At 40.8% G+C, this 15,703-nt stretch overlaps 1 protein-coding gene and 1 pseudogene across 4 annotated transcripts in view; one reads left to right on the forward strand and one right to left on the reverse strand.

Moving 5' to 3' along the window:
- Nucleotides 1-4,406: 4,406 nt before the first annotated feature.
- The window catches only part of SOS1 (SOS Ras/Rac guanine nucleotide exchange factor 1), a 125,829-nt gene continuing 114,532 nt past the window's right edge, over nucleotides 4,407-15,703 (forward strand). For 2 of the 4 annotated variants that reach the window (XM_039887360.1, XM_039887362.1), the window contains exon 1: nucleotides 4,407-4,626. In XM_039887360.1, coding sequence (XP_039743294.1) covers nucleotides 4,540-4,626 — 87 coding nt within the window. In that variant the 5' untranslated portion in view covers nucleotides 4,407-4,539. Of the gene's footprint in view, nucleotides 4,627-13,221; nucleotides 13,338-13,869; nucleotides 14,104-15,703 lie in introns of those variants that run through there. The other 2 variants (XM_039887364.1, XM_039887363.1) reach the window with 2 other exon arrangements.
- Nucleotides 10,868-10,986, reverse strand: LOC120622521 (uncharacterized; annotated as a pseudogene).

Below are 15,703 nucleotides of genomic sequence, written 5' to 3' on the forward strand. Positions count from 1 at the left end.
TCATATTTTATTTATTGAACAGTGTATCCTTTCCTCTCTCATCTGCAATGCCTGTTGTCATAAATCAAGCTTCTATATATCTAGCCCTCTATTGATTTGTTTGTTCGTGTGCTGATACTACATTGTTTAATTACTCCAGCTATATAAGTTGTCTTTATATTTGGTAAGTCGAGTTCCCCTACCTTGTTCTTTCACAGAACAAGGATTTTTTGTTTTTCGTTTTTGGGCTTTTTTTTTTTTTTTGCTATTTTATATACAATTTCGAACCAGTTTATCAAGTTCCATTACAAATTCTGTTGGGAATTTGATTAAAGTTACATGGAATTAGGGTGCAATTAGTTTGAGGAGCCATTACAACTCGAATCAACTGGAAGACTTTTGCAAAAAAATTGGACTCTGTAGGGATCCTGCCAGGAATGTTCCAAATATATCTTGGAGAGCTTTTTGATAACTACTTTTAACTGTATTTACCTTGCTCCCCACCGGGGGGTGGGGGGAGAGAGAGAGAGAGAGAGAGAGAGAGAGAGAGAGAGAGAGAGAGAAGAGAAATAAGAGGGAGAGAGGGAGGGGATCAAAGTATTAATTAAAGATGCCGAGAGATAATAATCCAGTGGTTTTATCAGCCACTATTTTCTCTGGCGTATTTTCTGGGGAAATATTATTTGAAAAAGTGGAATCGAAAGGAGGGATTGGGAAGAAAGGGTAAGAAGCGTGAAGGGAGGATATGCTGCTGGAAGACAGAGGACCTTAACTTTGCTGACGGCCTAAACTGCTGTTTTTTATGCCTTTTGGGCTCTGAAGTTTAATGGGTAGGAATCCTGAATGGGAGCTGATAAAGATTTCAAAGAGAAGGTTGCATTTGAACTGGGGGAGACAGCATGGATAAGAGTTCCACGATGAGCATGTATATGAGTGGTGAAGTGAAGCTGTAGCGGGTGAAAGTTTAGAAAAATGGTTATGGGCATTACGGGCAGATGGAACAGCATAGGCAGGAAAGAGAAATAATGGGTTTATAAGAGGCAAAAGTAGTTCATTTAGAGTGAGAGATATAGCTGGAAAGATAAGTAGTGTCCCGATTATCCAAGGCCATGAATACCAAGCCAAGGACTTTGGACTTTATCCTGAGATGGCAGTGGGGGCTCTTGAACAGGAGAGTAACTGGATCTTAAGTTTGCTTTAGAGACATAATTGTGGCTGCAGCGAGACGGAGAACCCAGAGGCTGCGTCCCGCGGCTGCTTGGGGAAAGGAGAGGAGTGCTGCACTCCCACCTGCAGGGGGCGCGCCGCCAAGCGGCGCTCCCTCCCCGCCCCCTTTCCTGTGTCGGGGTTCCGACGCGACGCGTTCGGAACTCGTCTAGCCCTCCTGGACACGCCCCCTCGAGTCTCGTCTAGTCCGTCTGGGCCCGCGCCCTTGCGTCACGTCCGCTCTAGTTCAAGGCTTGTTAGAGCCGAGGAGGGGCGCGAACGGAACTTCTGCGCCTGCGCCGAGGGGAAGCAGTCTGTTGTTAGCGCTTAGGGGTCCCTGGGGCTTTGCGTCTCCACTAGCACGTTTTTGAGCCGGCCACGATCATCTCTCTCTACACACCCATGGGTGTTTAGCTTTATCTCAAGAGATATAGGCAAACAGTGCAGAGGGACTCGATTGCTCCCTGACCTTAGCTGAGCCCAGTACCACTCCCCTTAGGCCTCAGCTGAGAAGCGCCGAGTCTTTCTGCAATATCACTTCAGCTGCTTGCTCTCGGGCTGCGGATAAAACGTCCATACTATTGAAAACCTGCTTCGGCCGCTAAAGCATGTCCAGCCCAGACCGTAAATCCATTTTTCTAGGGCTTGTTTACCTCTTCAATCATATCAGAGACTTGGAGTTCAAGAGACCTTGTAGGTCATCAAGTTCCGAATGAGCACATTTTTAACTTGAAATTGAAAATTTCAAGTTTTAAAAAAATTTGTGAGTGTATATATTTTAATTTTACTCCCCCTCCCCCCAAGAAAGATCGTCTGTTTCCTGGACAATTCTGATTAGGTAGACTTCCAAGACGTTTCTTAAATTCAACTTTCTTTTCTTCGAAATTACTTATTGAGCATCGTATATCCGTAGGTTCTGGATATACGATGATGAACTAGAGTGAATACAAAAGATTGTTGATGCCTTGGAGTTTACATTCTAGTTGGGATAGACCAACAACTAAAAATAATTAGAAGCCGTGATTTATGCTAGCAAGGCAAAAAAAAAAAAAAAAAAAAAAACAAAAAACTAAAAACAAAAAACCAAGCCAAAGCTTATAGTAGAAATATATAGGTGGGAACTACTTAGCCTTATCAGAGGTCTCTTGGAGGTGGTTACGTTTATAACCAGCCAAATGAACAAGAGTAGAATGAGTTCCAGGCTGAGGGAAGAGCAAAGAAAGCCCTTGAGGTGAGAAAGAGGTTGGTATTTTCTAGGAATAGACAGGTCAGTGTGACCAGAGGGTGGTGAGCCAAGGCTGAGAAAGGGTGAGAAAAGATTGAGAATGCAAACAGGAGCCAGACACAGGTTTTGTGGGCCATGGTGAGAAGTTTGAAAAGAACAGTGGGAAACTAAGGAATAATTTGGGGCAGTGGCTTGATCTTAGCTCAGTTCTTTAGAACCACACAAATGGTATCACATATGGTTTTTCCACATCAGTCCTTTGGATATTTGAAGATGGCTGACATGGTTCCATTTAGGATCCCTTCTCCTGCCCCCAACTCTTCTGGAAACTTTGGTTCCTCTATCTCTTCTTACTCAGAGGATTTATGAATGACTTTCAAAATATCATTCCGAACACCAGAATTTTTAATGTTAATTATGCGTGTACATTTTTAAAGGAAAGGACGTTAAGACTTTTATGACCTCAAAAAGGTCTTGTAGATATTTAAAACCACTGCGTAAACATTTCTCATCTCTGTGATTCTGGTTAATGTTCTCTGGAATAGCAGTGTACAATATCAACTTCAACCCAGGGTAGTCCTCTAAGTTGTCTTCTCATCTGTGAAATGAAAACGATAGGATTGCTATGAGGATTAAATGAGATAATGCTCAAAAAATGCTTAATGATAAACCATAACGGGCCAGCCATACAGTGCCACTATATAAACAAACACCTGCATCCCTGCATTGGAGGAGCGATTTATAGACAATGCTCTTTTAGCAATCCACAAACATTCACTATATCCCTATTCTGTATATAGCCCCAGATGAGAAAGATGTGCCTTCCAGTAGTTTGTTAGCTCGTTGAAAGAGCCAGGAGCCAACAGAAAACACTATAAACAAGCGAAGTCTTGTGGGATTTGGAAGCTGCAGATGAGGTCTCAATTTCCACTGGAGGTAAATGGTTACTGGAGTTCTTATTTGAAGTGGGTCTGAAAGGTGAACATATTGAATTTTAAACACACAAAATCAACATCATACGTACTACGCATTTTATTCTTGATGTGCAAAGGCCGATGGGAAACACTGCAATCACTTCTATTATCCGACAAATATTGAGCAGGAGGTTTTCTGAGAAAGGCACCTATCTTTTGTCCAGTCTGTTTACTATACACTGCTTGCTCTAGGCAGTCCTTATCTTCGTGTTCGGGAACAAAGTACACACATACACACCCCATTACGAAAAGAGAGGCACAGGGACTCCAAGAGAGGGGTGGGATCTCCTGCGGCCCAACCACACAACGGGGGCCGCTCCACCGTAGCTCGCCCCCTGTACCCCCATCCCCCACCTCAACAGGCCCCACTCAACCCAGGGTTCGTCTTCCCCGGGCCCTTTCGCTCCTCCCTTGCAGCCCTCCGGGGCGCAGCTACAGCCCCGCCGGGCGCCCTCCCTCACTCGCGCTTTCCTCCTCCTTCGCTGGGGAGCCGGAAAACCCGGAGCGAACTGGCTCTGCCCGGCGGCGCATGCTCAGTAGCGAGCAGGTTCAGTTCGCTAGTAGGAAGCGCCAGTGCTACACCGGCGTCGGCGGCGGCACCTCAGGGCAGCCAGATTCCCCAACAACGACCTCGGGCCTTTCCCCTCCCCCGCTAGACCCCGGCCCCAGCTCCGCCCTGCCCGCGGTCGCTCGCGTTTCGCGGTCCCGGCTGCGTTGAGCGGGCGCCGCGGCCGGAGCGTCCCTCACACGCCCTCCCCCAGCCGCCGGCTCCGCCGCGGGGCCAGGCCGGGCCCGGGAGCGTAGCCGCGGCGGGAGGGCGGGCGGCGGCCGCGGCGGAGGGCAGCCCCGGGCGGCGCCGGCGGGCCGGGGAGGGGGTGGGGGGCCCGGCCCGGGGCGGTGGTGCGGGATGCCGCCACCGCCGCCTCCGGGCTGCGTTCGCTCTCTGCGGCTGGTGCCCGTGTCGGGTGGGTGGCCGGGCGCGAGCCTCACCCCTCAGGCCCCCATCCAGGGCTAGCCCGGCCGCGCGGCGCCCCGAGGGGGCCGGGCCGTCCGGTGGGGCCGCGGCCCTGTTCCGCGCTGCGAGCTCGCCCTCTCGCGGCTCCCCGGCCGGGCCGCCGCCGCCCCCTCCCCTCCCAGAGGCGCCCCGGGGGCACCATGCAGGCGCAGCAGCTGCCGTACGAGTTTTTCAGCGAGGAGAACGCGCCCAAGTGGCGGGGGCTGCTAGTGCCTGCGCTGAAAAAGGTGAGGAGCGCGCGGGACCCCGCTTGCCCGCTGCAGCCCCTGCGAGGGCGCCGGGCCGGGCTGCTAAAGGGCTGGGAGGCGGGGCGCACGCGGGGCCGTCTTTCTTCCCGGTCTCACCGCCTCCCAGAAAGGACGGCGCACGCTGAGAGGCTCCCCTACACTCGGTGGCTCTCGGTGTTGACATTCACCCCGTGTGTGCGAAGGCTGCAGGAAGCCAGGGAGAGTTTGTCCGAATAATCCAATCATTGACAGGTTAATGCCCTGCCCCTGATGCAGAGACCAGAGTTGGAGGAGCCTCAGTTTTCAGCGGAGGTCAAAGCAGGCCACTTTTCCGCCTTCTCCGTCTTACTCGGAGTTGCTGTCAGCCTCCGGTTTTAGATGTCCAGTCTGCTGGGTTTAGTGGGCTCGAGAATGCTCGGGCCATAATGCATGCTCTAAGTAATTGCAGAGCTCGCCTGCCAGCAAGAACATGGCCTGCTTTGCTCGCCCTCTGTAATCACTCTCCGTTCCCCCGAATTCCCCCACTCCTCCCATTAGCGGGCGGGTGCACATGCCACTCTTTTTTCTTTTCTTTCTTTCTAAAGTCTCAGAATCTTGTTACTGTCATTCGGTTTGTGGATTAGAAATTTTAACCTGCGTTTCTTCAAGTTTGCTACATTGTTATCTAAAATCATATACCCCATGATCTGCACTTTTCAAGTGTTTTAGTGTAATTAGGAAATGTCGCTACATTTTAAAAGCTTCTAAAGCAACATGTTACTTAATACATTAAACATCGGAAACGTGTTTGAATGAACATAAAAACAATCAGTATTTTTTGTTTTCCTTTTACTTTTTCTATAGATATAGAAAATGCTTTAGTCTTTTAATAGTGTTTGTAAATCCCAGTTTCTTGTTGTTCAAAGATGTTTCATGTTATCTGTTGAAAATATTTTTACTTCTGCTCAGAGTTGAGATTATAGGTGTACGTTTTGTTCTAAACATTTATCTTTTAAAAACTGTCTTAAAAGGTGTCTGATATTTCTCAAAGGCCAGCAACTTTTACTTTCCCTTTTGCCCTGTCCTCCCTGTCCCCCTCGGCATCTTAGAGTTGAAACTCTTTGGTTAGCAGAATTCACTCATATTTCAGATATAAATTATTGACTTTTTCCCTTAGGTGTTTGACTAGTCACACACATCTCTGTCATACTGTTTTGAAGAAAACCAAAGAGATGACATATGCCTTATATACTTTTATTCATTAGAAATCACTTCAGGCTCTCATTTCCTTTTGCTTTACCTGCACACTTGACATCTTGGCTTGCAATAGAAGGTGAGTAGGTCTCAGTGACACTAGACCTGATTGGTATCCAGGGTGGGGAGGAGACACAAAAAATTGTTAAAAACATACAAAAGAACTCATAAAACACTATTAGTTTGGGGCTGTTTTGCTTAGAAGCAGGCAACACCTATCCTAGGGGAACCAGCAAGATATCCTATCAATTGAGGGACCTATTAAGCAGTGAAAAGAGCATTGTAGTAGTTTGGTAGACCAGTTCTAACTCTGTCACACTGGCGGCCCTTGCTGAAATCTGTCGGCAGAAGCATTTTGTTTGGCTGGCACCATGGCGTTTTAATTTTAACGTAATTAGTTGCCAGTATTTAAAAATGGGAGATATTACCTAAAATCTGAATTTTGAGCTTTTCTTGAAGAATAGGAAGCTCTCCTCATATTGGGTCCTCATTGAAGCAAGGCAGTGAACTGCTGGAGCGTCCCTCTTTAGACATAGCAAGCATGTAGTATTTTCAATTCATATCAGTTCTTTTTGGTTATTTATATAAACCAGCTTTGACTTTAAGCAGAAATGCCCTTGTAGGACAGAAGTAATGGGAGGAGGTAGAAGGTTACACAATCTAGCTGATAGGTAAGATTCTTCCAATTCTCATTTAAAATATCCACTAATGATGATTCTAAGCCACCTAAGACAAGGTTGAAAATATATTTCATATTTGGATGTGTTCTTGGTGTCTCAAAACCTACATTTTCACTTGCCTACTTGACATTTCGTGTAGATATCGCCATATCTTGAATTCTTCCTTTAGATTTACTGCACTATTTGCAGATGTGCCCAACCTGTGTTATCTTACCTGAGGCTCTTTGAACATCCTGTTCTCTTCACCTGGACTGCCCTTTGCCTGGCCTAACACTACTCATCCTTCTGGACTAATTCGACATCAGATCTTTTCTCATAGCTTCAAGGTTGAGTTGAAGAGTCTTTATTTTCTTTTAGCACCCTAGCCTAGTACTTAACAATGACTTTTAAGTTCCTGTATAATTGTTATGCACACACGCACGCACACACGCACGCACACACGCGCCCTTCCCAACTAGTTTGGATGGTCCTTGAGAACAGGGTCGATATTTTACCCTCATTTTATCCTCCATGCATGCAGTGCTTGACTCTTAGTAAGCACTAAAATTTGAATGAATGGGTGAGGGAATACCCAAACTAAATTCATCACTTCCCTCCCTTCCACCTACTATTAATTTTTTCTCTTGATTAATGGCTTTATTATTTTATTTGACTGTTTCAAAACATTGGCATTATCTCTGAGTTCTCTTTTTGCATTACTACCTATACCCAGGCAGAGCCTGTAGATTCATTCTCTTTTGACGTGTTCCTGTAATCTATTGACTCCTACTCCAACTGCTCTGAGTCCCCTTTCCCAGACTACTGGGGTAGCCTCTTAACTGATTTCACTGCCTCTTATCTCTTCTTTATCTATTATTCAAATTTCAGAAGTTATAGTACACTTCTGAGCATGTCACGTTCTTGTTCAGAACCTTTGATGTCTTTTGAGGGCATAGGATGAAGTGCACATTCTTTAGCATGGAATTGATGGTGATAGATGATCTGGCTTCATCTTGCTTTTCTGACTGGATTGCCTACCATTATCTTTTATATTCTTTATGCTTCAGCTAGACTGAACTACCACTGTTGTTGAATATGTTCAAAATGTTTCACTGCTTCTATCAGTCTGTCTTATCTGTTGCACAAATATATTATGCCTACTACAGACCAAGTATTGCCCTTGGCACTAAGGATGAAAAGGTAAATGACATCATCCAGAAATGACTAAGTTAGAACATGATGGGAACTGACAGGATGAATTTGGAGAGGAAACTGGTTTATAGAGAATTTTTTTGTATATTAAGCTAGGGAGTTTAAATTTTATCTTGAGAGGATAGAAGTCATTGAGGAATTTTAAATAGGGGAGTAACAGATTAGAATTTCAGAAAATTCACCTTGACCATAGAATAGAAAATGCATTGGAGAAAAATGAGACCCGAGGTGAGGAGCACAGTTAGAAGGCTAGTTTATTAGCCCAGCCAAGAGATGATATGCATTTGAATTAAAAGTGCATTTGAACTACGATGGAAATGTGGGAATGGATTTTATTTGAGAGATGTTTAAAAGGCAGAATTGACAGGACCTAGTAACTCACTGAGTGATTAGGGGAAGTGATAAGAGAGCAGGAAGAGGCTTAAGTTTTTGGTTTGAATGCCTTCAGTCAGGATAGAGATTGTAGGAGGAGAACCTGCTGTTGAGATGGCGAGAGTGGCATAATGAGATGAGTTTTGGACATGTTTATTTGAAAGTCCTTTTGAGTTATCCAGGTGGACTTGTTGAACTGGCAGTTGATTGTTGGTATCTGGTGAATCAGATTTGGGACTCCTAGGTATGTAAGGAAAGCCATAAGAATAGATGAAGCCTGGGTCCATACAAAGGCTTACACATGAATGTGCATGGCAGCTCTGTTCAGTAAAAAAATGGAAATGACCCAAATGTCCATCAGCAGGTGGATGAATAAACAAACTGTTATAAGCCATATATTGGAATACTACTCAGCAATAGAAAGAATGAACTATTAATGCACACGACAACATGGCTGAATCTCAAAATAATTAAGGTGAAAGAAGTCAGACCAAAAAAAAAAAAAAAGAATGTATAGTGTATAATTCTATTTATATAAAATTCTAGAAAATGCAAACTAATCTACAGTGACAGAAAGGTCAGTAGTTGTTTTAGGGAGGAGGCTTTCATATTCATTTGTCTTGATTGTGCTGATAGTTTCAGGGATATATACAAAGTGTATATGTGAAAGGGATATGTGTGAAAGTTTAACAGATCATGCGGCTCAGATATATGTGATTTATTGTATGTCAGTTGTACCTTAAACTTTTTTTAAAAAATTATTTGAAGCCACCCACTGAAAATGATTAGAGGTAAGACTGAAATAGGGCTGGCATTAGAACTGAGGCAGGAGAGTGGATAATCATGTGCAGGGAGAAAGCAGAAGGAAAAGAGTGAGTGAAGGAGATTAAGAAGGAAGGAGTCAGGTAGAATGAGACCCTAGTGTCTGAGAAGTTGAGAAAGTTTCAAGAAAAGAGTAACCATGTCAGAAAAGTCAAACAAGGTACTTGAAAAATATTAGATTTGACAGCTAAGAAAAGTCAAATAAGGTACCTGAAAAATGTTAGATTTGACAGCTACAGGGTCACTTATGTCATAGAAATTTCAGTGTGAGGGTAGAAGATAGAAGAGCATGGAAAAAGAATAACAAGGACAAATGACTTTTTTTTCCAGATTATTTTTTCTAGAAGCTTGAGAATGAAGGGAATCCTTGTGGTAAGAAGGAGATTCAAGATTGGGAAAGACACTTCCCGTTTTTACTTGAGGGAAAGGAAACTGGTATATATTAGAAACCTTTGGGGAAGGAGCTGGTAGAGAATGCTTGTGAAATACTAAACAAGGAGATGAGCTCAGAAACAAGCATGGGATTTGCTTGAACTATTTGCTGGTACTATTTTAAGTGCCTCACATATGTTCTCTAATTCTCACAGGATACCATTATTGCCTTCATGTTACAAGAGAGGAAACCGAGGTTTGGAAAGGGTAATTTGGTTACAGAATCTGCATTTTTAAACACTATGTCATGTACCACCGCTGGCAGGGGTGATGACAAAATATGGAAGGAGATAAAGATGGGTTTGTAGGTTTGCAAGCAGGGAGTTCATGCTAGGTAGCCTCAATTTTCATGATGAAATAAAAAGCCAGGATCCTTTACGTAGAGTGAGGAAAGAGAAATGAGTAAGGTGTTTAAGAAGTATGATGAAATTTTGGAATTGCCGCTGTGGAGTGCGAAGGAGGAGCCAGCCAGTGAATTAGAAAGGAATTGTTGAGCAGTGCTGAGTGTGGAGACCATAAATTTGGAGTCGCATTCATTGGTCTGTGAGATTTCCTCCAGCAGCATTCACTAGTTTAGGTAAATGGATAGAGAAGGATAGTTGGTTGGAGGTAGCTGCTGTAGGGAATGAAAAGATAGGGGTATTTTGGGTGATAGAGAGGAAGTAAAGCTACAAGGAAGGTTTATAATGGAAGTTTAAATGACGGCTCCGTGGATTAGAAATCTTGATAAATTGGAAGAGGAAGGTAATGGGAGCAGATAGGAGATTATGGTTAGAGAGGGTGATGATTATACTTTGGAGTTTTAAAATTTCAGAGATGAAGGAGATTAAATAATTAGGAGCACTGAAATTGGTGTTTTGAATGATGGATTGTATACATGGGTGACGATGAAGTCCATAAGGATAATGTAATGTAGTGGCAAGGAAGACTGTAAACCAGCAGTTGCCAGGAGGTCCACAAATCACAGCAATGAGGATGCTTTAACCAAATAAAGTGGCAGCTACTCCCCACTTCCCATAATGTGTATGGAGTAGGGAAAAAAACTGCACTTCATTTTAGAATATTTTCTCTTGTGATCAAGTTTTTTTACCCAATACTTTATTATAAAAATTTTCAAATATACAGAAAAGTTGAAAGAATTGTAAACACCCATATACCCATCACATAGGTTCTATAATTTACATTCTGCATTTGCTTTATCACTTCCCTACGTCCATCCACCAATCCATCTTATGTTATGTTTGCGTTTCATAATAAGTTGCAAACGTCAGTATATTTTACCCCTAAACATATCAGCATGCTTATCATTAACTAGAGTTATCAGTTTATGATTCTTTTTATTAGGTAAAATTTATGTACAATGGAATACTCAAATGTTAATTGTGCCATTTAATGAGTTGGGTTTTTTTGTTGTTGTTTTGTTTTGTTTTTGTATTTTTTTAGGCGAGGCAACCCTTGGTTGACCTCAAAGATTGCAAGAACCTTGTCAGTTTACAATCCCTTATTTTTTAAGCCTACAGCACCTGGTCTTCCTAGGTGGTCTCCCATCTAAATACTAACCAGGCCTGACCCTGCTTAGCTTCTGAGATCAGCCGAGATCGAGCTTGTTCAGGGTGGCATGGTCATAGACCATTTAATGAATTTTAACAAATGAATACAACCCAATCCTCTATCAAGATGTCAGAGATTACTTTCACTTGGGAAATTTTCTTTATATGCCTTCTCAGTCCCTGCCCCACCAGAAGCAGCTGCTGTTCTGATCTTTTATCATCTTATCACAGATCTATCTATTCTAGAATGTCATATAAATAAAATCATACAGTGTATATTTTTGGTAAGGCTTTTGAGGTTGTGTTTATCAAGAATTCAGCTTTTTCTTTTCTATCATATGAATATGTCAGAGTTTATCAAGTGGATGGATTACAGTTTGGGGTTATGAATAAAGCCGCTATGAATGTTTTTATATAAATCTTTTTGTATACATATGTTTTCATTTCTCTTGGGTAAATACCAAGAGAAATATCTCATAGAGTAAGTGTCTGTTTACTTTTATAAGGAACTGCCGGACCTTTTCTCAAAGTGGTTGTACCCATTTTGTACTCTCACCAGCGATGTATGAAAGTTCCAGTTGATCCATGACCTTGCCAGTATTTGGTGTTATTAGTCTTTAATTTTAGTCATTGCCATGGGTACATAGTGGTATCTCATTATGGTTTTAATTTCGATTATCCTAATGAGTAATGACATTGAGCACTTATTCATTTTCTTATTGACCATTCGTATATCTTCTTTTGGGCCGTGTCTGCAGAAATCTGTGCCTATCTAAAAAATTGAGTTGTTTTTCTATTTAGTATTTAGTTTAAGAGTATTTAGTATTGAGTTATATATATATCCTGGATAATTGTCCTTTATCAGGTACATGGTTTATGATTATTTCCTTCTAGCCTGTGGCTTGTCGGCTTGTCTGTTCATTTTTCTAATTTTTTTTAACTTATATTTTTTCAGTTACAGTTAACATTCAATATTATATTAATTTTGGGTGTACAATATAGTGGTTAGACATTGATATAATTTGAAAAGTGATCTCCCCAATAAGTCTCATGCCCATCTTGTATGCTGTATTTTCTGTATGCTGTACTTTATGTCCTTGTGACTGTTCTGTAATTACCAATTTGTACTTCTTAATTCCTTTACTATTTTCACTCAACCCCCTCACCCCTCTCTCATCTTCTAATAATGTTTTCTGATGAGCAGAAGTTTTTAATATTGATAGAGTCAGATTTATCAGTTTTGTTTTTCTTTTAAGGTTATTGCCCTCTGTGTCCAAGAACCCCTTGTCTACCACCAGATCAGTGGGGAACCACAGAAGGGTTTTAAGCAGTATATTGACAAATATGAATTTGAAGGGTCACTGTCTGGTTTGTAGAGCTTGGATTAAATGGCAGCAGAACCGTAGGCAGGAAGACCAGTTAGGAGACTTTTGCAGCAATTCACAAAATGATTGATGGTGGTTTTGACTAGGGCAGTAGATGTGGGTATAGAGAAAAGTGGACAAATTTTAGATTTAGAGGTAGATTGGTGATTGAATGACAGGGTAGTGAGAGAAGAATCAAAGCTAATTCCCAGGTTTCTGGCTTAAGGGCCTAAGTAGTGATGATGAAAGAGGGAATACTGGGAGAGGAGAACTCTTGGAGGGGAGCAAAGAAACCATCAGTACTCTGGGAAAGAGAGATTGTGAGAGAATTGTGATAGAACAGATTTACACTTTGGGTATAGCCAAGTATGGCAGGCATGGAAGGCATCTTTGTAATTAACTATCCTTGTTAATTACAAGCAGGTACAACCTGAAGGCTCTGATGATGTCTTTCAAAGTACATTTCAAATGCCATCTCCTCTTCAGAGGCTTTCTACTGAAACTCTATCCCCTAAATAGAATGAATCTCTTAATTTCTTTAGTATTTTATACCTCAATTTTAGCACTTGACAATCTGCCATTTATAGTTTGTATATGTGGCTTCTCTGTTCCTCTATATTGGGAGTCACTTGAGGGCAAGAATAGAGTCCTATTCACCATTGTATTCCCTATAATGCTTAGCATATTACTCATGTATAGCAGGTGCTCAGTACATAGTCATTAAATTACATGTGGTTCTGAGTCTTTCCTCTCAAGAATATGCTGCTAATATATAGAGTTAGGTGAGTCTTAGTTAAGATATTCACCAGTCAAAAGGCACTGGAATTGTCATGTTCAGTATATTCTATTTTAGCAAATAGGGAAGTAAGTATTATGTATTTTAGAAATAATTCGTTTAAAATGACAAGACTTTTTATAAACATGTAATGCTTCAAGGGAGAAGCAGATACCAAGATGGAATCAAGCATTCAAGAAATTCGTTAGAAGTGCTTGTAAGAAAAAGATGAGGACAAATGCAGGGAGAGTCATCAGACTGATGCAGATGTCATTCCAAGTGAAGGAGAGAGGTAAGAAAGAAAGGAACTTTGGGAGAAAGAGTCTTAGACTGCAGTGCAGTTCTAAGGAAAGTTCACTAAGGCCTCGGGAAGTTCTTGTTTGCAAATTGCCTATCACAGGAATTTCTCCCCTCCTAGGTATAGGCCTGCCTTGGTACATATGTCTGCTGTGCTCAGTCATTGACTGGGAGCAGCCGGTGAGAAGTGTGGCCTCTGCACAAAAACAGTGATGGATTTCAGAGTGCACCAGCTGGGGCCCTCAGTCAATTATGTTCTCTGCAAACAGAGATCTGCAGAGAGGCTCATTCTCATAGCCAGCCAGTGTCATCTCTGGCTATAAATTGCTTGATTCAGGATAAATAAATTTTTAGTCTTCCCCACTTAAATTGGGTAATTTGTTCCCCCAAATCCTTTATGCTTAAAAGATATCTTAAGGTGAGTTCTAGAAATCTAAAACTTAATTATATCAAATAAAGTGTGCATTTTATATTGGAAGTTTATTTTATAATTAAATCTTTAATGTACAAAACCATGAAGAGCAGTAAAGACAAAAGAAAACAATGCAAATGATACCTGTATTATTACTATATGACCTAGTGAACTAGGAAAATTTAGGCATTTCAGTAGTACTCTGCATAGTCCAAACCATCCAGCCATGAAGATGATTGCTTGTGAACTTTCATTTCTAGGTTGGGCTAATGCAGAGGCAGACAAAAACAAATCAGTAAAAGAAATTCCTCTTAAAGTCAAATTCTCATAACTTCACATTGGAGTTGAGGTGAGCATTATACATTGGAGAAAAGAAATAATTTAAAGTTTTGGTTTTGGGAACCCTGAATTACTCATATTATTTTAAAAATAGATATTTTTAAACTATAACAGGAAGATGTTGTTGAAAAATGTTTCTTTAATGCTGTTTTCCTGCTGATTTTGACTGGTTTGGTTTTATTCACTAAATTTGAGCGCTTATTATATGGCAAGCATTATGGCTATATAGTTAAAAATACATAATTATTACTTTTATGAAACATCTCTGGTGATAAAAAAATTTATGATCTACTCATATGTGTTAAAACATCCCAATTGCACATGGGAACAGTCTTCTTATATAGAAAGTAGTTAGGTTCAGGGTTAAATATAATAATAAAGCAAGTTTTGAGATTAAAAAAAGTTGAGTTTTTAATTAACAGAGATTTTTTGTAATTAAGTAACTTAAATTCCAGTTATTCTTTTGTAATTACTGAAACAAACTTCTCTTTCTATATAAACAAGTCCCATTTTCTATTTTACTTATAATCCAAACCATTTGCATGTAAATTGATTTCTATGGCCCAATAATTTGTAATGGAATATTCTTACTGATAATTACATTCAGAACTTTTGATTTAAAACTTTGGTAGAATTCTGATTTCTGTACATATATTTAATAGCTTTTTAAATTAGTGTAGTAAAAATATATTTTTTACATAAAATTAGCCATTTTAGCCATTTTTAAGTATATTCAGTGCCAGTAACTACATTCACAATGTTGTGCAACCATCACTATTAAGCAATAACTCCCCACTTCCCTCTACTCCAGCCCCTGGTAACCTCTAATCTGTTTTCTATCTCTGTGAATTTGCCTATTCTATATATTTCACATAAGTGGAATCATACAATATTTGTCTTTTTGTGTCTGAGTTATTTCACTTAGCATGCCTTCAGGTTCACCAATGTTGTAGCACGTATCAGAATTTCATTACTTTTTAAGGCTAAATAATATTCCATTGTATATATGTACCACATTCGTTTATTTGTTGATGGACACTTGGGTTGTTTCTACCTTTTGGCTGTTGCAAATAATGCAACATTGACCATTGGTATTCAAGTATCTGTTTGAATCCCTGTTTTCAATTATTTTGACCTAGAAATGAAATTGCTAGGTCATTTATTATGCTATGTTTAGCTTTTTGAGGAACTGCCGTACTGTTTTCCACAGCAGCCGCACTATTTTACATTCCTTCCAGCAATGCGTTAAGGTTTCAATTTCTCCACTTCCTCACCTACACTTGTTATTTTCTGTTATTTCTTTTTAATTTTTGTTGGTGTGAAATATCTCATTGTGCTTTTATTTTGTATTTCCCTATAGACTAATGATGTTGAGGATCTTTTCATCTGCTCATGGGCCATTTGTATATTTTCTTTGGAGAAATGTCATTCAAGCCTATTGCCCATTTTTAATTTAGGTTGTTTGTGGGTTTTTGGTTGAATTTTTGATCATTATATATTCTTGATATTAGACCCTTATCTGATTTATGATTTATAAGTATTTTCTCCCATTGAAACCCAACCAGAAAGTTGTCTCTTCAGTTTCTTGATAATGTCTTGTGTGCAAAAGT

The sequence above is a fragment of the Pteropus medius genome, unplaced genomic scaffold (assembly GCF_902729225.1).
Source record: "Pteropus medius unplaced genomic scaffold, Ma_sr-lr_union100, whole genome shotgun sequence".
Taxonomy (NCBI): domain Eukaryota; kingdom Metazoa; phylum Chordata; class Mammalia; order Chiroptera; family Pteropodidae; genus Pteropus; species Pteropus medius.